The sequence below is a fragment of the Rhinoderma darwinii genome, chromosome 2 (genome assembly GCF_050947455.1).
Source record: "Rhinoderma darwinii isolate aRhiDar2 chromosome 2, aRhiDar2.hap1, whole genome shotgun sequence".
Taxonomy (NCBI): domain Eukaryota; kingdom Metazoa; phylum Chordata; class Amphibia; order Anura; family Rhinodermatidae; genus Rhinoderma; species Rhinoderma darwinii.
In genome coordinates, this window is record NC_134688.1 from 77,153,828 (window position 1) to 77,178,226 (window position 24,399).

Here is a 24,399-nt window from a genome sequence, read left to right on the forward strand (position 1 = left end):
CTTATTCTGAACACAACCACATCCCCAATTATAAGAGGGTGCTCACACTTATGCAACCACATTATTGTAGTTTTGTTATTTTTACCCTCTAAATTATTTCAGTTTGTTTGTTTCAATGGAATTGTATAGATTATGGGTCACATTAACCCTTTCACGACTGCCATACGGCTGTATACGTTCTAACTGCCGATGCCCCGTGCAGTTAGCACGTGTATAAACGTTGACAGCCTGGAATGGGTTTAATGACTGCAGTGCTGCTTCAGTGTGAGCAGCACTGCACTCATGTTGGCCGGGGCTTTGAGAGCCCCGGAATACACCCCCACTGTAGATAGTGCCACCCCCAGCCTCCTGTAGGCAGCGCAAAACCCTTTGTAGATAGCGCCACCTAAGCTCCCTCCAGCATCGGAGTCCCCGGCCAGCACTCTGGCAGAGGATTCCCATCCTAGAAAGCCCCCGCCATCTCTCCATCCTCACTGTAGATAGCAACCCTCCCGCTGTAGATGGCATCGCACTCCCAACTGTAGATAGCGCCACCTGAACGGAGTCTAGGAGCGGAATCCCCAGTGTCAGATCGCACTGGCCTGAGACTCCGCTTCTAGAGAGAGCCCCTGACGTCACTGTCCATTTGGACAATGACATTAGTGGCTCTCTCTAGGAGCGGAATACCCGGCCGACACTCTAGCCAGGGATTCCGCAACTGGAGAAGCCCCTGGTGTCACGATCCATATATGGACAATGAAGTCAGCGACTCTCTCTAGGAGCGGAATCCCCGGTGTCAAATCTCTCTGTGTTGAGGATTCCGGTACTGGAGAAGCCTGTGGTGACGCTATCTATACATGGATAGTGAGGTCAGGGGCTACTCCACGAGCGGAATCCCCGCTTTTAGAGTTAACCCCTGACGTCACTGTCCATGTATGCACAGAGACATCAGGGGCTTCCTGTAGGAGCGGAATCTTCGGCCAGAGGGATTCCGCTCCAACAGTGAGCTACAGTGGTGCTATTTACAGGAAGGGGGTGCCATTTACAGGGGGGGTGGCGCTATCTGCAGCGGGTATATTGCTAAATACAGGGGGATGTTGCTATATATAGGGGAGGTGGCGCTATATACAGGGGGTGTGGCACTATCTACATGGGTACTGTAGCACTATCTGCAGGGGACACTGTGGTGCTATCTACATGGGCACTGTGTGTGGCACTATGTGGGCATTATCTACAGGGAGAACTGTGGCACTATGGCACTATTTACAGTGGGCACTGGCACTATCTATCTGGGCAATGTTGCACTATCTACAGTGGTATTGCGTCACCATCTACATGGGCACTGTGGTGTTTTCAGGGGGTTGGGCCCAAAAATTTTTTAGCGTCCATGAAAAACGGATGGCAAATGGCGGTTAAAAATGGTCAGACGGCCGGGAAATGGATTAAAATTTTGACACACATTGATGAAAAACAGCCATGAAAAACAGACAGTTGATTTGTTGTTGACTGCCATTCACTCTCCCCTCACAGCGATCCAAGGTGACAGGATAGAGAAGAGAGGATAGAGAAGAGAGGATAGAGAAGAGAGGATAGAGAAGAGAGGATAGAGAAGAGAGGATAGAGAAGAGAGGATAGAGAAGAGAGGATAGAGAAGAGAGGATAGAGAAGAGAGGATAGAGAAGAGAGGATAGAGAAGAGAGGATAGAGAAGAGAGGATAGAGAAGAGAGGATAGAGAAGAGAGGATAGAGAAGAGAGGATAGAGAAGAGAGGATAGAGAAGAGAGGATAGAGAAGAGAGGATAGAGAAGAGAGGATAGAGAAGAGAGGATAGAGAAGATAGGATAGAGAAGATAGGATAGAGAAGATAGGATAGATTTTTCTGCTCATAATAAAAATTAAAAACACTGAATTAATTAAACTAATCTAGAAGCCTCACAAGTCTTGTAAAATAAGAAACAAAGTAAAAATAGTTGTGATATTTAAAGCGGTTCCAAATATATTATCGTTTAAAGAAGTGCATATCAAAAATGGAAAATTTGACCTGGACACAGGGGCATCAATGACCCTTGGTCATGAAGGGGTTAAAAGGAGGAAAAAGTTCTGAAATGATTCATCTCGTAAAGATTTTTTGACATAACAAAAACCTGTCATTTTCCCCCTTCCCTCTTTAGACCTTCCTAGATACATTCCTTGAGGGGTTTTGTTTCCAAAATGGGGTAACTTTTGGGGGTTTTCACGGTTTTGGCACCACAAGTCTTCTCCAAACCTGACATGGTGCCTAAAATATATTCTAAAAAAAAAAAAAAAAAAAGGCGGCACCAAAATCCACTAGGTGCTCCTTTGCTTCTGATGCCTGTGTTTCTGCCCATTAGCACACTATAGCCACATGTTTGATATTTCAAAAAACTGCGTTTCTCTGGTAAAACCAGAGAAGTGTTTTGTTGCAGCAAAAAAAATAAAAAATGAAATTTGTAAATTTCACCTCTACATTGCTTTAATTCCTCTGAAACGCATGAAGAGTTAAAACACATTCTGAATGCAGTTTTAAATACTTTGAGGGGTGCAGTTTTTAAAATGGGGAGTTTTATAAGGGTTTCAAATATATGGGCCCCTTAAAGCTACTGAACTGAACTGGTACCTGAAAATTAGCCTTTGAAAGTTTCTTGAAAATGTTAGAAATTGCTGCTAAAGTTCTAAGCCTTGTAACGTTCTAGAAAAATAAAAGGATGTTCAAAAAACAATGCAAACTTAAAGTAGACATATGGAAAATGTTAATTAGTAACTATTTTGTGTGGTATTACTATCGGTTTTACAAGCAGATACATTTCAATTTAGAAAAATCATAATTTTTGAAAACTCTCTCTAAATGTTGGTGTTTTTCACAAATAAGCAATGAATTTATCGACCACATTTTTCCACTAACAAAGTCCAATATATCACAAGAAAATCTCAGAATCGCTTGGATAGGTAAAAGCATTCGAAAGTTATTACCAGATAAACGGACACGTCAGATTTGAAAAAATGGTGCTGGTCCTGAAGGCCAAAATGAGCTTGGTCCTGAAGGGGTTAAAAAAAGCTAACGATTGATAAATTCGGTCAGTGTTTATTTTTGTGCATTTGAATATTGTTAATTGCATATGGGGTTAATGTTAAACTCCTACAGTAAGTCACATGTTATAGGGTGTATCTGGTTTAAATGTTTGAACTTCAAGCTGCGGAAAGCCAGCTATGATTAAGAAACGCAGCGGTTTGAAACGCGTAAGCGTCCTCCCGGGATCGTTTTAATCCCATTTTTTTTTTAATTGCTTTTTAATGACTTAATAAATTGGAAGTTTTATACAAACCAGTGCAGGATACATCCTTCTCCAAACATTACTACCTTTTGCATCTGCTACCGACGAAGAATATATCCTGCATTTACAAGCACCAACAAGATTACAGCGTGGTATGAAATGGATCCGGAAAACGTGGTAAGCGAACCGGTGTTTCATCTTTTTGTTTGCTAATTTTTCAATTAGAGATAGAGCCTGCTATAAAAATGCCTTATACAAGTCATATAATGGCCAGAAATAGTGTTACTCCTCACACTTGACAGATTAGTCTGAAAAGTCACTTAAAAGGTTAGGTATGATTAAAGCTTTTGCTAGCACTGAAAATTTGACAATCAAGTAGCACGGTCATGAGCAACTTAAAAATTAAGCATTGGAACTAGTCCACTGCCAAATGCACTTGTTGGCAGTTGCTACACAAGCCCCTGTTCAAAAATAGTCATTACTGTAGTGCCAACGACCACGGACCATGAGCATCTCTCTCATCCCAGTGGCCGCGGCTGTCAGTCTGTATATACTTACCGCCCGCGTCCCCTTCCTCCTTGCCTGGGACGACGGCACGATCTGCCTCCTTCTCCTGGGATGTGTAAGGTGCGTGTGCGTGCTCCGGACATTACTTTAAGGGCACCAGGAAGAGTGCCCCAGGCTATCCCTGAACATCCAGGACCATTTAAAGAGGCTCTGTCACCAGATTATCAAATCCCTATCTCCTATTGAATGTGATCGGCGCTGCAATGTAGATAACAGCAAAGTTGTTGTTTTTAAAAAAAACGATCATTTTTGCCCAAGTTATGAGCAATTTTATATTTATGCAAATGAGCTTTTCAATGGACAACTGGGTGTGTTTTCTCGTTTTACCAACTGGGCGTGTATTGTGTTTTTACCATCTGGGCGTGTATTGTTTTTTTACTAACTGGGCGTTGTGAATAGAAGTGTATGACGCTGACAAATCAGCGTCATACACTTCTCATCGTTCCCACCCAGCTTCTTTCACTGCAGACACACAGCGGGACGTCACCCACAGGTCCTTCAACCTTGGCGTCGGACAGAGAAGATACATGGGCTACAGCCGTCAGAGAGGGTAATATGCTCATCTCTAGGGAGTTTACTATGCTTTCCTGACACGGTGATGCTGCTGCAGATTCAACTGTACTCTCTCGGAGGCCTGGAGCCGATGTGTCTTCTCTCGTCCGACTCCAAGGTTGAAGGACCTGTGGGTGACCTCATCGTTCCCACCCAGCTTCTTTCACTGCGGACACACAGCGTGACGTCACCCACAGGTCCTTCAACCTTGGTGTTGGAAGAGAGAAGACACATCGGCTCCAGGCGTCCGAGAGAGTACAGTTGAATCTGCAGCAGCATCACCGTGTCAGGTAAGCATAGTAAACTCCCTAGAGACGAACATATTACCCTCTCGGACGGCTGGAGCCCATGTATCTTCTCTGTCCGACGCCAAGGTTGAAGGACCTGTGGGTGACGTCACGCTGTGTATCTGCAGTGAATGAACCTGGGTGGGAACGATGAGAAGTGTAGGACGCTGATTTGTCAGCGTTATACACTTCTATTCACAACGCCCAGTTGGCAAAAACACAATACACGCCCAGTTGGTAAAAACACAATACACGCCATGTTGGTAAAACGAGAAAACACGCCCAGTTGTCCATTGAAAAGCTCATTTGCATAAATATAAAATTGCACATAACTTTGGCAAAAATGATCGTTTTTAAAAAAAAAACAAAAAACGTTGATGTTATCTACATTGCAGCGCCGATCACATCCAATAGGAGATAGGGATTTGATAATCTGGTGACAGAGCCTCTTTAAGGAAGTCTGTCCACTATCCCAGGGCCTGAACAACAATATACTTCCTAATTCGATCATGCTAAGGTAACGTATCCCAAGTACCGTATCCTGTGCCCGTGACCAGTAAGTATCCAGTATCCTGTGCCCGTCACCAGTCAGTATCCTGCTTCCAGTAATCCGACACCAGCCTGCTTCCCCCATCTGCTATCTGCCTGTTTCAAGCAGCCACAAAGGTACCAACTACCAGTGACTGTTTAACACCTGTCTGGCCTGCAGCTACTCTGTTCCGATGAAGTAGCCCAGTGGAACCACCACCCCATTGGATGTTACAGGTTGCTCAGGCCATGGACTCCGCTTGTAAGCCCAAGACTGCTGTTCAAGGTTATGCAGGATGATATGCGAGACCTCAGTCTATGCTAGGACCAGCTAATGCAAGCTGTAATGACCATAGCCAATCACCTGGACATTTCTCCTGTTCCTACTCTGGGAGCTCCACAGGCTGTAGCTCCATCTACCCCTCAGCAAGTCGCATCTCCTGCCAGTTCTGGAGCCGGAATTCAGTTACCACTTCCACCCCGCTTTGATGGAGATCCCAAAGTTTGCAGTGGCTTCCTCAACCAGTGTAAGATCCATATCAAATTGCATGCCCATGGGTTTCCATCAGACCAGATAAAAATAGCCTTCATCGTCTCCCTGTTGTCTGGCAAGGCCTTGGCATGGGCTTATCCTCTTTGGGAAAGTGAGGGACTGGAGTCTTCGAACTTGCAGCTCTTTTTAGACACCTTTCGCACAGTCTTCAAGGAACTAGGCCATAGATGTTCAGCCGCTGCTTCCCGTCTGTCCCTTTGTCAAGGAGGTTCAAAGAAAGGAGAATACGCCATAAAAAAAATTCCGACCCTTGCAGCGGAGCTTGCCTGGACCAACAAGGCCCTATTGGCAACCGTCCGGCAATGATTAGCCAGTAGGATCAAAGATGAGCTGGCAGGTAGTGATCTCCCTTCTACCCAGGATGCCCTGATTCTCTTGGCTACCCACATAGACCTGAGGTTTCCGAGAACGCTCTCAAGAAGACCTTAAAGAAGTCCTCTAGAATGGCGCTTAATTTTCAGAGACCCCTGCTACATTCTTTCGCTACTACCTTTGAAGAACCAATGGAGGTTGACCTGGTCATACTATCGGACCAAGAGCGGCAGCATAGACGTTCCGCTCACCTATGCATGTACTTTGGGAGAAAAGGTCATTTTGTGTTTGTTTCCTTAGAAACCTAGGGTTAACAGGAGAGACTACACTAGGTGAACCAAAGCCCTCAGCAATTGAAAGTCTATGAGAGAATTTTGCAGTCTCTATTTTCACAGGTGAAAATCTCATCCTGTCTCAGCCTATCTGGATTCTGGAGTGGCCAGGAACTTCATACACCAGGCCTTCGTAGATAGTCTCGATTTACCCACGACTCCTCTATAGAAACCTCTAGCGGTGGCTTCTGTGAACAGACATCCATTGCCCTATCCAATGATCTTCACCACCAAACCATCGAGATTACAAGTGGGAGCTCTACACACAGAACAGACTGTCTTCTATGTTCTACCTTAGGCTATTAACCCAGTCCGGCTGGGACAACCCTGGCTTCATAAACATGCTCCGATTCTTGACTGGAATTCAAGGAGAAATTCTCCAGTGGGGACCTCGGTGACTACATAATAGTCTGTCCCAGATTCATCCTGTCCGAACTCCTGTACATCAGTCTCTTCCTGGACTATTACCGCAGTATGATTGTTATGCGGACGTATCTAACAAGAAGGAGGTGAAGACCCTGCTTCTGCATTGACCTTACGACTGTCCAGTCGAGTTGCTTCCTGTGACTTCACCTCCTCGTGGACAGGTTTATCCTCTCTCTCTGCCTGGAACCAAAGCCATATTGGCATATGTCAAGGAGATCCTTGAGAGGGGGTTCATTAAAAAGTTTACTTCTCCTGCCGGCCTTGCATCGATTATCGTGCTTTGAACAAAATCACCATCAACAACAAGCTGGATCTATGTGGGGCTTATAAAACTTCATCCACATCCATATATGTGACGAGTGGAAAACCATATTCAACACCAGAGATGGTCACTACGAATATCTTGTTATGCACTTTGGATAATGTAATATGTTCCAGGAATTCGTGGTTGACATATTCCAGGATCTACTGTATGTCTGTGTGGTGGTGTATCTGGATGGTATCTTGATGTACTCACCTGACCTGACGACACACCGGAAGCATGTTCGCCAAGTTCTATCGCAGTTAAGGGGGAATAACTTATGCCCGCGGTCGTTGACCGCCGGCACATCCCACTTAGCAGCAGCTGCGACCGCAGGACTGTATCTTTATGTCAGAGTGTAAAGGATCTGCCAGGCACAGCTTCTGTGTCAACGCCCATAGGTAATCAGTCTGCACCTGCTTCTATGTCTGTGAGACTGACTCCATCTTCCACCACTCAGGATGGCAGGCTTAGGAGTGGGAGAGCCTATCACAGCCTGGCCAGACGGAGCTAGCTCCCGCCCTCTGTCTATTTATACCTGCCTTTCCTGTTCCTCCTTGCTTGTGATTCTTCTCGTTTGGTTTCCTGGCCCTGCTGCAGCTTCTTGATCTATTTGACCCTGCTTCATATTGACCCTGGCTTATTGACTACTCTCCTGCTCTGCGTTTGGTACCTCGTACACTCCTGGTTTGACTCGGCTCGTTCACCACTCTTGTTGCTCACGGTGTTGCCGTGGGCAACTGCCCCATTTCCCTTAGCTTCTGTGTACCCTTGTCAGTTTGTCTGTCGTGCACTTATTTAGCGTAGGGACCGTCGCCCAGTTGTACCCCGTCGCTTTGGGCGGGTCGTTGCAAGTAGGCAGGGACTGAGTGGCGGGTAGATTAGGGCTCACTTGTCTGTTTCCCTACCCCCTTTCATTACACAGAGTCTCCCTCCTCAGGGACGTCGACACACATGCCTGCAGTGCTCTCCAGTGTCCTGCAGGGTGCGTGCGTTCTCTCCTGCGCACCTATTTGCCCTTCCTCTCCTTGCCTGAGCAGTTAGGCCTGATTCACACGAGCGTGTGCGTTTTGCGCACGCAAAAAAACGCAGCGTTTTGCGTGCGCAAAAGGCACTTAAGAGCTCCGTGTGTCATGATCATATGGTGCGCGGCTGCGTGCTTTTTGCGCAGCCGCCATCATGACACTCTGTTTGTATGTTTGTAAACAGAAAAGCACGTGGTGCTTTTCTGTTTTCATTCATACTTTTCAGCGCTGTGCTTCATATAGGACATGTCGTGAGTTTAGGTCCGTGCGAGGCGCGTGAAAATCAGGCGTGTTGCACGGACGGATATCACGTTCGTCTGAATAAGCCTCTAGTCTTCCTGCGTTTGTCTATGCAAATGGTTCCTTTGTTGTATCCTGCTGCCAGTGTTCCCGTTTCCTGCTTCCCGTATCCTGTTGCTGTGTTTAGTTCCTGTTCTTAAACCTATTGTTGGAGTCGTGTGTGCCTGTGTCCGGTGTCATCTGCCACGACTGTTCTTGACCATTGCTTGGCCAGCTGCTTCTCGGCTACGGCGGAGCGGTCTAGTAGGTCCACATACCCCACAGCCATGACAATAACCTTTACGACAAATTAGAAAAGTGCGCCTTCGAAAAGAAACCTTTGCCCTTCCTGGTGTATATGGTTTCCGATCATAGACTCCAGATGGATCCGGAAAAAGTAAAGTCCGCCCTAGATTGGCCTTGTTCTCAAGGTCTTTGTGCTATACAGAGGTTTTGGGGTTTTGCAAATTTCTATAGTCAGTTCATCCCTAACTCATCACTTACTGCTCCCATTTCTGCCCTCACCAAAAAGGGGGTGAACGCTAAAGATTGGACCCCTCAAGCAGAATCTGCATTCCCTGATCTTAAGAGGGCCTTCACTTCTGCCTCCATTCTTCACCCTCCAGATGTTTCCCAGCAGTTCTCGTTGGAGGTTGATGCCTCTTCCATTGGTGCTGGAGCACTTCTCTTTCAAAGAAACTCCAAGGAAAAAGTGGTCTCCTGTGGCTTCTTCTCAAAAATCTTCTCTGTAGCAGAAAGGAACTATTCCATTGGAGACTGTGAGCTTTTTTCCATCAAGTTGGCCTTAGAAGTGTGGAGACATTAGAAGGTTCTGCACATCCTTTAGCCATCTACACTGATCACAATAATCCCACCTACTTACAGTCAGCACAACGTCTGAACCCACGTCAAGCCAGGTTGTCACTTTTTTCGCCATATTCAATTTCCAACTCCATTTCCGTCCTGCCGACATAAACGTTAAAGTTGATGCACTATCTCGTTTGTTTGAGACAGATGACCTAATAGAGGTTCCCCAGAATATCATTGACCCTTCCTGTACTATTCCCATTAACCCTCTGCGGATCTCATACATTCCTCCTGTCTCCCCTTGTACCAAGTGTGCCCAAAATAAAATGACTCATTCCAAGGCTGCAGGCCTAATCCAACCCCTGCCAGTTCAGAAAAGCCCTTGGCAACAGATTGTCACGGATTTTATTACAGATCTTCCGCTTTCTGATGGATGCACCACTGTTTGGGTGGTTGTTGACTGTTTTTCCAAATGGTCACGTTTTGTACCCCTGTCAGGCCTCCCCACAGCTCCGCACCTGGCAAGCCTATTTGTTCAGCATGTCTTTCATCTGAATGGATTACCCTTCAATATCGTGCCTGATTGGGGCGTTCAATTCACATTCAAATTCTGGAGAGCTCTGTGCAAACTTCTGGATGTGGAATTGGACTTATCACCTGCATACCATCCACAATGCAACAGTCAAGTCGAATAAATTAACCATGTGTTGAAAATTATCTCCACCATTTCATAGCTGCTCAACATGACAACTGGGTAGATCTCCTTCCATGGGCTAAATTCTCTTATAATAATCACAAGAGTGAATCTACTGCTGCTTCTCCATTTTTCATCAATCTACAGCCAAAATCCTCGTGTTCCTCTTCCTGTACCTGCTACATCTCAAGTTCCTACAGCTAATGTTTCATACAAGAGTTTTCTCCAGATCTGGCAGCAAACCAAGTCTGCGATCCTGCAGGCAGTGGATCGCATGAAGAAGTAAGCTGATAAGAAAAGAAGGCCGCCTCATCAGTTCACACCCGGAATCAAAAGGTCTGGTTATCTTCTAGGAACATTCGCCTGAAAATTACATTCTACAAATTTGCTCCCAGGTTTCTCGGTCCCTTGATGTCTTTCAAGACTACAGTGTTAGTCATACAAGCTACGTTGCCTTCTACTCTCAAAATTCACAATTCCTTCCATGTGTCTCTCCTAAAACATGTGGTCCTCAACCGTTACAGTAAGTCCCCTAATTTTATTACAGCTCCTAGACGTTCGGCTGATGTTTTTGAGGTCAAAGAAATACGGAATTTCAAGAAGGTTGGAGGAAGGACCTTTTATCTTGTGGACTCGAAGTGTTTTGGTCCTGAGGAGAGAGTAAACTGTAAGGGGAAGGTAAAAGATAGGACTGTGTGTAGTTTTGTTGCCATTGCTATTAAAATGTTATCTTTATTTATTGATATTTTTTATTTTATTTTTTTTAAATCAATAGTTGGTAAAAATATGACGAATGCAGAGACCCCTATTATTGCATTCTTGAGGGACAATTATCCCTAATATGCAATATGGTCCCCAACCGTATTATACTGTAGTGGTCACGTTATATTGACCATAAATGATATGTGTGCCTTTTATGATGGATTGTAAATATCGTACTTGTCCACAACCGGACTGAGATAGAAGCACCTATATCTGCACCTTATTGTGTAGAGTGTGGGCTACTTGCCTTGATGTTAGTATCCTATGTTAGAATTGTATGGGAGAGCATTGCTCTCTGATTATATGAGAATAATAAATCATATTCAAAACATAGTGTTAGTAGAAAACTCATGCAGTATCAAGAGAGAACCTGATTACTACATCTGCTTTTATTGTGAAGATATTCTTATCGCTATAAAGGGCTTAGGTGTTTTGAGGCAGTAAAGGTTTAGTGCAGAATGGGTGCTTTAGTTTAACCTAGACCCCACATCTACTTCTGATGTGGGTGCTTTGTTTTGAACATGTATTTATTAAACAAAGCAAACAAAATTTCAATTGTATCCTAAAACCTCTGTCCCTGATGTATCAGTGTTCTAGAAAGTGCTCTGACTATATGCTGGAGCGCTGAGCACTGTTCCCCAGCACTGTAATAACTGCCCATGTGCTGAACAGAGGAAGAAAGTGCAGGGAAGAGCAGGCTGAATAGAGACTATGCGAAAGTACTAAGCACTGCTCCACCGCTCTATGGCAGTTACGATCGTCTGCTGTAAGTGCTTTACTTAACCGGTTCCTGACCGCCAGCGGTCAGGGTCCTTAAAACCTGCGCCATAGCTATTTGCGGCACGGGTTTTAGCTTACTACTGGGGACCCTGAGGAGAAAGAAGATAGAAGCAGCTTTCGCTGCTTCTATCTTCTCCGATCTCTTCTATATATGAATAGAGGCAGCGCCGCGGTCTCTATTGGTCCCAGTGATCATGTGACTGGTCACATGATCGCCGGAATGCAATTAGTGGCAGGCTGCTGCTGGGTCTTACTAGAACCAGCACAGCCCTATTAGTGACAATAGTTACTATGAGATGGCTGATTTCCCCTGTAAAAGTTACAGTGGAAAAACATGTTGTAAAAGAAGAAAGAAGTCCCCCAAAGGTCTTTTCTTTTGAGAGACAGAACATAGTAATAAAAAAACAAAAGTAAAGTAAAGTGCAAAAATAAATAATAATACACATATAATACCCATCCCAAAAAAAGCATTCACCCCGCCCCCCGCCAATCATTGTCGTAACGCTAGCCCCGAGCCAATTACCCTAAAATAGACGTGTAATATATTACAATTTACGGTTATGGATTTTTCATCCATATTTTGCGGCCTGAAACCTGCAACAGTCTTCCGCTGTGGGTTAAGTGGATGAGATTTTAAAAATCTCATCTACATACTACTGAATATTTTTCAGAAGTTAGATCAGATTTCAAAATCTTCAGCATGCTCATTCTGTTCTGGATGTTCACTGCAGATTTCACTCTTTTCAATATAGAAAGGGGAAAACCCGCAGCAAAATCTGCATACAACATGTGTGGATTTTGCTGCAGAAGCACTGCGGAAATGCTGCGGAAAATCTTGAACAAGTCTGCTACGTATGTGAGTGCGCTAAGATTATGCTTTAGGGGGCCTTAATTATGTGTCCCAATTCAGGATTTTGTATGGAAATTCAGCACAAATTACTTTTTATGCTTTAACTGAAAAATTAACCAAAAATTTACATTATACAAATTATTTCTAGAAACAATACTTTGCAATTTACATATAGAATTAATGCAGACCTGTCAGGCCAAACTGAGACCAGCATGAGATAGCGGAGGAGCTGCTGAAAGGATCGGCTTATCTTTTCTTACAAATAGTACAGAAGAATATTTAATTTACTTCAAAATTTTGGCTCCCGTACTCGTTTCTCACCATATAGTGCCTGGTCTGTGGTTTCCCACGCCCACTCAAAGTGATTGACAGCTTCCCCTTAATACACATTCATGAGTAACTTTGAAAGTACATTGAATTACTCATCTTATAATGATCTTGAGTTACGGCCTGTACAAGGACTCCATTGTTAAAATTGTGGTCTATAGGTGGAAAATGACCTCGTAAACACACCTAGAGCATGCCAACTATGGGTAAAAACTTCAGCGGGGAAAATAAAAAGGCTTTGAGTGTAGAGAACTCCATATTCTACTATTGACTACCAACAAACATCTGGCAACCACATTTTTAGTAACCCAAAAAATGGTGTGTGTGTGTGTGTTCAATGTGTAAATACAGCCTAAGGGTATGTTCACACGCTGCAGATTTTGACACAGACTTTACCTCTCATAATACAATAAGTAATATTTGTACAACATGTTCTCAATTCTGAACAGATTTTTTTTCTGTGGAGCATGAATGGGGATTTCTAAAGTCCCATAAACTTGCATCATACTGTACTTTTGTTGCAGATCTAAATTCACCATGTGTGAATGTGGCCTAAGGTTTTGTGCACACGTGGCAGATTTTTTGAGGAAACATCTGCAACGGTTACATACAGTATATCTCAATGGGCAGTGGCGTAACTACCGCTGTAGCAGCCGTAGCGGCTGCTACGGGGCCCGCGGCATGGGGGGTCCCGCGTCGCCCGCCGGAACGGGCCCCCACCTTGGCCGGAGGCTCCGCTAGCAGCCGCTATGGCTGCTACAGCGGGACGCCACTTAACACTACGGCAGAGCAGTGAGGTATCTCCCCGCTCTGCCATTAAACAAAAGACATGTATCCCCTATCCACAGGACAGGGGATACATGTTTGATCGCTGGCAGCGATAGGGAGAACGGGGGACTGAAAGTCCAAGAAAGTTCTCCATAACAAACCTCGGACTTCCGGGGTCTGTGTCGGCAGCTCCGTAGAAATGAATGGAGCGCCGGTCGCGCTTGTGCGCATGCGTGACCAGCGCTCCTTTCATTTTTATTGAGCTGCGCAGATGCCGGAAGTCAGAGGTTAGTCATGGAGAACTTGGGAGACTTTCGGTCCCCCGTTCTCCCTATCGCTGCCAGTGATCACACATGTATCCCCTATCCTGTGGATAGGGGATCCATGTCTTTTGTAGGACACATTGTAGGTTGCATTTTTTTGGGAGGGGGGACGCTGTACGGCGTTCCCTACAGGGGGGGAGGCTGAATGGCGTTCCATACAGGGTGGGGGGCTGTATGGCTTTCCCTACAGGGGGGGTCTGTATGGCGTTCCCTACAGGGGGGGGCTGAATGGTGTTCTCTACAGGGGGGGGCTGACTGGCGTTCTCTACAGGGGGGGCTGTATGGCGTTCCCTACAGGGGGGGGGCTGAATGGTGTTCTCTACAGGGGGGGGCTGACTGGCGTTCTCTACAGGGGGGGCTGACTGGCGTTCTCTACAGGGGGGGCTGAATGGCGTTCTCTACAGGGGGGCTGAATGGCGTTAGCGCCATACAGCCCCCTCTGTAGATAACGCCATACAGCCCCCCCCCTCTGTAGAGAACTCCATACAGCCCCCTCTGTAGATAACATCTTACAGCCCCCCTGTAGATAACGCCATACAGCCCCCCCTGTAGAGAACGCCATACAGCCCCCCCTGTAGGTAGCGCCATACAGCCCCCTCTGTAGAGAACGCCATACAGAGTCCCCCCTGTAGATAACGCCATACAGCCCCCTTTGTAGATAACAAATGGCGTTATCTACAGGGGGGGGCTGTATGGCGTTCTCTACAGGGGGGCTGTATGGCGTTCTCTACAGGGGGGCTGTATGGCGTTCTCTACAGGGGGGGCTGTATGGCGCTTTCTACAGGGGGGCTGTATAGCGCTTTCTACAGGGGGGCTGTATGGCGCTATCTACAGAGGGGGCTGTATGGCATTATCTACCGGGGGCTGTATGGCGCTATCTACAGAGGGGGCTGTATGGCGTTATCTACAGGGGGGCTGTATGGCGTTATCTACAGGGGGGGCTGTAAAAAAAGGCACTATCTACAAGGGGGGGGTTGTGTGACACCCAGGGGAGGGGGGCCCCAGTCAAAAGTTTGCTATGGGGCCCAGTCTTTCCTAGTTACACCCCTGTCAATGGGCTATATATAAATCCATGGACATGCTACAGAAACAATCCTATTCAGATGTATGGAACAGATGCTTAGTTGCAGAAATGTCTGCAGCAAATCTACTACGTGTAAAAATACCCTTATGTTGCAGAGCTCCACTGATCATTCTGTGGCTGCTGAGCTGAAATCTCCAGGCATTCCATGCTGGCTCGATGTCTGCACAATAATTGACAAAAGTAATATAGTAATCTGTCCACTGTTTCCAATGGCAAACAAGAATTTTGGACTATAATAAATAAAGTAGCTTTGACATACTAAAGGTAACTTTAAATTTTTTACAATGTACTGACCTCCTCTTCTATTTCAATAGTTGAGTCAATAGGTAAAAGGAAGTGGACTTCTGACTGTTCATTTTCTCGCACATTCTGCGTGACCTCTGAAAAATATGACATATCAATAAAGTCTCAAAGTCTCTAAATAACTTAGTAATTAAAAATATGAACATTTTACTGAACTTTACCAATGTGTCGAAGTACACCATACTCAACGCTTTATGTTCTTAATGTAAATTGTACATTGTGTTTGAAAGCATTGCATATGGTGTATCTGCATATGGAAGCACAAGAGAAATCACCAACAATCATGTGAAAAATCAATTTAAAAAGTTTTATGTTGGGGGATGGTTGCGCAGTCGGACGAGCTCTGAGTTTGCTCTGCACCAGGCCGGTCTTTAAGAAATAATTAGCTTTTCTTCGAACTGAACACGGAGCTTTTGACCTTTTCCTCCTCCAACAGAATTCCAGCGGCTGTCTGGATGCCAAAAGGTCAGACTAAAGGCCAAGTTCCCAAGGAAAAATAGAAAAACGGGACATTGGCAGATAAATCAAAGATGGGGTCCCTGCTTTCCTGGAACTCCTTCGCAGAATACTGCTGATCATGCTTCTTCTAACACAATGTCATACTTTTGGATGACCCTTTTTTGATGAATACACACCACACTTCAGTCCTGCTAGCCCAAAGTTTCCCCTATAAAACAAGCTATGGCAGAGGGTTAAATCCATCCAATACTCTAATTTATCAATATCGCAACCTGCGGTTCCCCAACCACCTGTATACTCAGAATATACTTTCCTTAGTGCCAGAACGAACAGCCGACTTTCAATCTTGGGACAGAGGGGCAGATTTACTATTGGTGTTGCGCCAGAATTCTGGCCTAAGATGCACCTTCTATTTGGGGCAAATTATTTTACACAAATTCATTAATGAAATGTGCCAAAAAGGGGCATGGCTTAGCGGGATGGGGCGTGGTATTAGATGCACCAAATTGCTTTAAAGTAAGCCAACCAAGAAGCAGTATAAAGTTAGACAGAAGTCTCTGAGATGCGCCAAATTTATCATTCAGCATGAGTCACGGTAATAAATTTGACGCATCTAGTCTATTTGTAAGCTGTCAAAATTCATGACACTATTAGTAAATCTGACCCATAGAATCTGAGCGCTATTAACAGAAGTGCAAATATCTTAAATGGTACCATATATTGACGGCAGTCCAATTCATAGCTTTGTCAAAATACATCACTACCAAGTTGAAGATCAACTATTGTGTGCTATTTGTGACAGCACAGATCTTCAAATATCGAATCATCCTATACAACGGTTTGCTGAATTGGCAACTTCTACTATCCAAAAACGTAGAGCTTTGAATCTTTTTTTTCAACAACCTTTGACCCATAGAAACATTCGCTATAGTTGCTTGTTATCCTTTTTGTATAAAAATCAGAACTATTCCTTTTCTACATTTACTGGAGGTATGTTATGACACACAGTAGCACAAGTCAGGTAGCTAGGTTCAGCTCATACATCAGGAGATTTTGCCAGACCGTTCAAAAGTTTAGGGTCACTTAAAAATTTCCTTATTTTTGCAAGAAAAGCACAGTTTTTTTTCAATGAAGATAACATTAAAGAAATACACTCTATACATTGTTAATGTGCTAAATGACTATTCTAGCTGCAAACGTTTGGTTTTTAATGCAATATCTACATAGGTGTATAGAGGCCTATTTCCAGTAACCATCACTCCAGTGTTCTAATGGTACATTGTGTTTGCCAACTGTGTTAGAAGGCTAATGGATGATTAGAAAACACTTGAAAACCCTTGTGCAATTATGTTAGCACCGCTGTAAACAGTTTTGCTGTTTAGAGGAGCTATAAAACTGACATTCCTTTGAGCTAGTTGAGAATCTGGAGCATTACATTTGTGGGTTCGATTAAACTCTCCAAATGGCTAGAAAAAGAGAGCTTTCATGTGAAACTCGGCAGTCTATTCTTGTTCTTAGAAATGAAGGCTATTCCATGCGAGAAATTGCCAAGAAACTGAAGATTTCCTAAAACTGTGTGTACTACTCCCTTCAGAGGACAACACACACAGGCTCTAACCAGAGTAGAAAGAAGTGGGAGGCCCCGCTGCACAACTGAGCAACAAGACAAGTACATTAGAGTCTCTAGTTTGAGAAATAGACGCCTCACAGGTCCTCAACTGGCAGCTTCATTAAATAGTACCCGCAAAACGCCAGTGTCAACGTCTACAGTGAAGAGGCGACTCCGGGATGCTGGCCTTCAGTGCAGAGTGGCAAAGAAAAAGCCATATCTGAGACTGGCTAATAAAAGGAAAAGATTAATATGGGCAAAAGAACACAGACATTGGACAGAGGAAGATTGGAAAAAAGTGTTATGGACAGACGAATCGAAGTTTGAGGTGTTTGGATCACACAGAAGAACATTTGTGAGACGCAGAACAACTGAAAAGATGCTGGAAGAGTGCCTGACGCCATCTGTCAAGCATGGTGGAGGTAATGTGATGGCCTGGGGTTGCTTTGGTGCTGGTAAAGTGGGAGATTTGTACAAAGTAAAAGGGATTTTGAATAAGGAAGGCTATCACTCCATTTTGCAACGCCATGCCATACCCTGTGGACAGCGCTTGATTGGAGCCAATTTCATCCTACAACAGGACAATGACCCAAAGCACACCTCCAAATTATGCAAGAACTATTTAGGGAAGAAGCAGGCAGCTGGTATTCTATCTGTAATGGAGTGGTCAGCGCAGTCATCAGATCTCAACCCCATAGAGCTGTTGTGGGAGCAGCTTGACCCGTATGGTACGCAAGAAGTGCCCATCGAGCCAATCCAACTTGTGGGAGGGCCTTCTGGAAGCATGGGGTGAAATCTCAGCAAATTAACAGCTAGAATGCTAAAGGTCTGCAATGCTGTAATTGCTGCAAATGGAGCATTCTTTGACGAAAGCAAAGTTTGAAGGAGAAAATTATTATTTCAAATAAAAATCATTATTTCTCACCTTGTCAATGTCTTGACTATATTTTCTAGTCATTTTGCAACTCATTTGATAAATTTAAGTGTGAGTTTTCATGGAAAACACAAAATTGTCTGGGTGACCCCAAACTTTTGAACGGTAGTGTATGCGCTGAACATATTTAGTTATAATGGTGTATTCACACCATGTTAAAAGTTTAACAGATAAACAAGAAGACAATAACAGAAACGGCAACAAAAGGACTTACCATTAGCAGTCGTTGGACTTTTATGCTTAACACAATGAACACTGTAAAACAGATAAATTTATTCAATTAAAGAACCAGTTTACTTTTAATAGGTAATACAGACCTGAAGAGAACCGGCTTGATGCTGTACAGTCTCTGTGCATGTGGCTTTGCCATGTGCACAAGTCCTAAGTCTTCATGCCCACAGCCGTATTACAGCTCCATTTTGCATAGATACTATATGTAATAGGGCTACATGAGCATGGGGCCTTTAGGTTGAGTTCCCACAGTGCAGATTTGCTGCAGATTTTGCATGCGTTTTTTCAGCCAAAACCAGAATTGGATCCAGGATATATTTCTTCGGTTTAGGTTCCATTCCTGATTTTGGCTAAAAAAAACAAAAACAAAAGCAAGTCTGCAGCAAATCTGCACTGTGGGAACCCAACCTTACTGTACCTTTGTATGCTTCCAATTGCATACAGAAGCTTTTTCAGTTGGATTTCATACAGATCAGACTGAAAAAAATAAGTGGCATGCTCCATCGGATGCTGTATATATGGGAGTTTTCTCCGCTAAATGCATTGCTTCTAGGGGAGAAAAGGTCTGTTAATGTGGCACCTGATGCAGCCTGTACAGCAGCAATGTACAGCTCCGTACTAGGGAGCCGCATGGTCTCCGTGCACTGCTGTACAGGCTGCATACACATGGCTCAAACTCTCTCAATGAGGGGTAATTACTCAAAATTGCATGATGTAAACACTATGTATGGTTTTGTCATCTAAATACTTTTTCGTATGTTCAAAAAGCATTTATATTATTATATACAAATCACAGGAATTGGAAAAAAAAATACTTAAAATAACAGTAAAAATGCCATACTCATGAATACAAGGGCAGGTACCAGTTCCCAGCAGGATGCAGACAAGCCACAATGTTATAGGAGAAGGTTGCACAGGTTCAAAATACTGATGAGCAGCCGCTCATACACCTATTATACATGAGGGGGTGGCTGCTTAGTCTTACAATTTCTCAAGAGCTAAAAATAATCACAAAGCGAACATAAAGCAGTATTATTGGTAAAATTTTAAATAAAGTAAAAAGTTAGGTTATTCTAAACTGGTGGCATGGTGGTGGGAGAACAACATCTAAACCACCTGTGAAGTCGTAAAACTGTTGTCTCGAGTACTTCATGGGTCCTTTGAGGCCTGATCAAGTGCAAAAGAAAAGAATGGAGAAAAAAAAATGCACTTTGTTCCAGGCGTTGCATTTCTCTCCAGTGAAACCCCACAAGTGCCACCGCGAAAGTCAGTGAAGTCACGGGTTATTGTGTTACACCTATGTCTTGCTTAGATACTAATTAGGTTAGCTCATTAGCATGTATACACTGTGCATTTCCTGAGGAAGGTTCCGGTCCGGTTCTGAAACACATAGCTTTTAGACTGTACCAATAAAATTGTGAATGAACTTTAAATCTCCCCAATGAGAATTATTTCCTGTAGAGAGAAAACGCAGCCCCCGAAACAGTAAATTTATTTACATTCTTCTCTCACGTGCTGTTCTAATTGCAAAGATAAGGCTTCTTCTATAAGGTGCCAGTCACATGGGTAAGTGTAGTGTACCATGCTGGCTAGCAGACTATTAGTCACGCCTAGGGTTGCACGATGCATCGAAACTTCGATACGGTGTTGATACCGTGCACCCTCAAATGGTTCAATAGAGTTAATTCATGTATTTCGATATTAAGCTGTGCGGCTGCAGCGTTGTAATACCTGAATGTAGTCACTACTTTGATGTAATGCTGCCGCATAGCTAAGCATAGTAATACATGAATGTTGCTAGAGCGTAGCTGTGGCTGTGTAATACAGTCATTGAGTCCTGACAAGTGCGCACGCGGTCAGCATGTATAACGGTTCTCACCGGTTTACTTGTGTAAGATGGTGTTTGTAACCCAGGGCAACGCTTGGCACAGCAGGTTTAGAGGCAATCAGATGAATAGGCCAGAAGTCAGGACAGGCAGCAGACATCGTTAAGGGTATGGATAGCAATAGGTCAAGGCAGGTGGCAGCCAAGGATAGTACAAGTTCAGGCAGAGGTCACAACGGGAAACCCAGACAAAGGCAGAAGGCAAGGTAACAGGGAAATTGGGTACAGGGAAGCTCATAGGGATAACTTGGTTGAACAAGTAAGGATCTGAGGGAGGAGGATTCTTAAATAGGAAGTCTTAGGATTTTTGCATGTGCTGGCCCTTTAAGAAGGGAAGAGTCCGTGCGCGCGTCCTCTTGTGGCTGCAGCCGCACATCGTGGATGACGGCCGTGGAGGAAGGTGAGAGATGCAGTTACCCGACGACGCCCAGAGCCTGCAGAGCGTCCGGATCGGGTGAGTGGAGCTCGGGACGAGCATGAGGGAATGGAGGGTACGGGAACCGGAGCAGAGGCCATGGAAGCAGCGTGGAACGGCGCGGCAGACGTTACAGAATGTGATGTGATGTGGCCGGCGCTGCACTAATGATTGCCGGCACTGAAGACAGAACATGGCGAGCACACTGCCAAACACCCCCATGTTTCGTCTTCAGTGCCTGCGCCGCCAGTCATTAGTGCAGCGCCGGCCACGTCACCTCTCCTCAGTGATCGCGCACTCGTACACTTGTCAGGAGCGGGGCAATGGCTATATTGCATAGCCGCAGCACCGCTCTAACGTCGGAGATCAGGGAAACCTCATCTCCGACGCTATTCCCGTGAATGCTGCAATCAAAGCTGACCGCAGCATTCAAGGGGTAAATGAGAAGGGAGGATGCCCATTGGATTGCATCACAGGGAATCCCTGTGACGCGGTCAAGGGACATATCATAAATAGGCAGACAGCTCAGGGTCCATTGAAGGACCACAGGGCTGTCTGACCAAATTTCATGAGGTTAGGCATAGTGAGGTATGTCCTTGCAACTGCCTGTGTACTTTCAAAACACAGACTAATGTCCTGGCATATAGATATATGCCAGTACATTAAGGTTTAACCCCTTCCCTCTTTGGCCACTTTTGACATTCCCGACATTTTTCAAATCTGACCTGTTTCACATTATGTGGTAATGACATCGGAATGCTTTTACCTATCCGAGCGATTCGGAGACTGTTTTCTCGTGACTCATTGGACTTTATGTTACTGGCAAAATTTGCTTGATACATTCAGTATTTAATTGTGGAAAACACCTAAATTTTTTTTTTCAATTTAAATGTATCGGCTTTTAAGACAGGCAACTGTACCACACAAAATATTTGCTAATTAACATCCCCCATATGTCTACTTTAGATTGGCATCGTTTTTTGAACATCCTTTTATTTTTCTAGGATGTTACAAGGCTTAGAACTTTAGCTGCAATTTCTCACATTTTGAAGAAAATTTCAAAAGGCTGTATTTTCAGGGGCCAGTACAGGTGTGAAGTGGCTTTGAGGGCCTTATATATTAAAAACCCCCAATAATTCACCCCATTTTAAAGACTGAACCCCTCAAAATATTTAAAACAGCATTTATAAAGTTTCTTAACCCTTTAGACATTTCACAGGAATTAAAGTAAAGGTGAAATCTACAAATGAAATTTTTTTATTCAGAAATTCATAATTTATCCATTTTTTTTTGTAACACAGAAGGTTTTACAAGAGTAACACAACTCAATATTTATTGCCCAGATTCTGCAGTTTTTATAAATATCCCACATGTGGCCCTAGTGTGGTTATGGCCTGAAGCAAAGGCCTCAGAAGCACCTAGTGAATTTTGAGGCCTCCTTTTTATGAGAATATATTTTAGGCACCATGTCAGGATTGAAGAGGTCTTGTGATGCCGATTCCCCCCACAAGTGACCCCATTTTGGAGACTACACCCCTTGAGGAAATTATCTAGGTGAAAAGTGAGCATTTTGACCCCATAGGTATTTAGCATAAATTATTGGAAGTAGGCCGAGAAAATGAAAATCTAAATTTATTCAAAGAAAATGTAGGTTTAGCTACATTTTTCTAATTTCCACAATAACTACAGGAGAAAAAGCACCACAATATTTGTAAAGCAATTTCTCCCGAGTAAAACAATACCCCACATGTGGTCATAAACAACAGTTTGGACACACAGTAGGGCTTAGAAGGGAAGGAGCGCCATTTGGCTTTTGGAGTGCAGGTTTTGCTGGATTGGTTTCTGGGCTCTATGTTGCATTTGCAAAGCCCCTGTTGGACCAAAACAGTGGAAACCCCCCAGAAGTGACCCCATTTTGGAAACTACACTCCTCAAGGTATTCACCTAGGGGTGTAGTGGGAATGTTAACCCCACAGGTGTTTTGCAGATATTAGTGTGCACTCGATGTTGCAGAGTGAAAATGGGATTTTTTGCAGAGATATGCATATATGTGGTGCCCAGCTTGTGCACCATAACAAGACGGCTCTCTAAAACCGGGAAACACAGCATAATAATTAGAGTCACCCTACATGTGGCCCTAATTTTTTGCCTGGACATTCGACCAGGCTCAGGAGTGAAAGAGTACCATGCAAAATAGACTAATTTGGCGATTTACAAAGTACTGGTTCATAATTGCAGAGGCTCTGATGTGAACTAATAAAAGAAACCCCTGAGAAGTGACCCCATTTTAGAAACTGCACCCCTCAAGGCATTTTTTAAGGGGTGTAGTGAGCATTTTCACCCCACAGGTCTTTTCCATAAATGATTGCCCTACGGATGCTGCAAAGTAAAAATGTAAATTTTTTCCTAGATATGCCATTTCAGTGGCAAATATGTCATGCCTAGCTTGTGCCACTGGGGACACACACCCCAAAAATTGTTAGAAGGGTTCTTCCGGGTATGGCGATGCCATATATGTGAAAGTAAACTGCTGTTTGGGCACGCTGTAGGGTTCAGGAAGGAGGGAGCGCAGTTTGGCTTTTGGAGCGTAGATTTTGCTTGGTAGTAGTTTTGTTTGGATTTTTACTGGTATTTTAGTTTATAATGTGTGGGCATATGTAAGCTGGGCAGAATACATCAGGGGCATAGTCAGGTACTATAATAATGGGGTAAAATAATCCATAGATGTGTGTTACGCTGTGAAGCAATCCTTTATGCACAGGCCACTGTCGCACTGATAAATGTCCTTCGTTATCCCCCTTTTGGTACACACACTGCACCTTTGCAGTTTGGGGAATTTTGCTGGGAAAGCGTTGTCCTAGTATAATACGTGCACCCTTGCTTCCAGCAGATATGTTTGGGTCCTCCCCTTTCTGGTTCCCTAATTTTAGGGCCTTGATAAATCGCATTTTAAACCAAAAGAAATGTTCCCCTCGGGCCTGCACAACTGCATATTTTTCTTTCCTGACTTATGAGAGCCTTAACTAATTTATTTTTTCATAAATGTAGTGGCATGAGGGCTGTTTCTTAGCGAGACACACTGCAGTTATTATTGGTACCATTTTGGGGTACATGGGACTTTTTGATCACTTTTTATCCTATTTTTTGGGAGAAAAGGTGACCAAAAACCAGCAATTCTGCCACAATTTTTTTACGTTTTTTTTTTACGCTATGCATTATAAATTACATGTTAACTTTATTCTATGGGTCAGTACGATTCCGGCGATACCAAATTTATAGCACTTTTTTATGTTTTACAACTTTTTGCACAATAAAATTACTTTTGTAAAAATAATGTGCTTTTTCTGTCACCATGTTGTGAAAACCATAACTTTTAAAAAATTTTGTCAACGGAGCTATAGGAGGGCTATAGTTTTTATAGGTACCATTTTTGAATACATGCGACTTTTTGATCACTTTTTATTCCAATTTTTGTAGGGCAAAGTGACCAAAAAAATGAAATTCTAGCAGGGTTTTTTACGCCGTTCACAGCGTAGAATAAACAACATAATATTTTTATACTTCAGGCCGTTACAGACGCGGCGATACCAAATATGTATGGTTTATTTATTTATTTTCAATAATAAAGGACCGGATAAGGGAAAAAGGGCGATTGGGTTATGCCTCCGGTTTGCAGCCTTAAATGCAGCGATCGCTGCAAACACCTTAAATGCAGCGATCGCTTTTGACCGCTG

The 24,399-nt window shown here is 43.9% G+C and overlaps 1 protein-coding gene across 1 annotated transcript in view; it reads right to left on the minus strand.

Annotated features, from left to right (window-relative positions):
* The window catches only part of PHF11 (PHD finger protein 11), a 196,737-nt gene that overhangs the window by 125,322 nt on the left and 47,016 nt on the right, over window positions 1–24,399 (minus strand). The window contains exons 4-5 of the mRNA XM_075851785.1: window positions 18,349–18,389; window positions 15,124–15,209 (exon numbers count right to left, since the gene is read on the minus strand). Coding sequence (XP_075707900.1) covers window positions 15,124–15,209; window positions 18,349–18,389 — 127 coding nt within the window. The remainder of the gene's footprint in view (window positions 1–15,123; window positions 15,210–18,348; window positions 18,390–24,399) is intronic.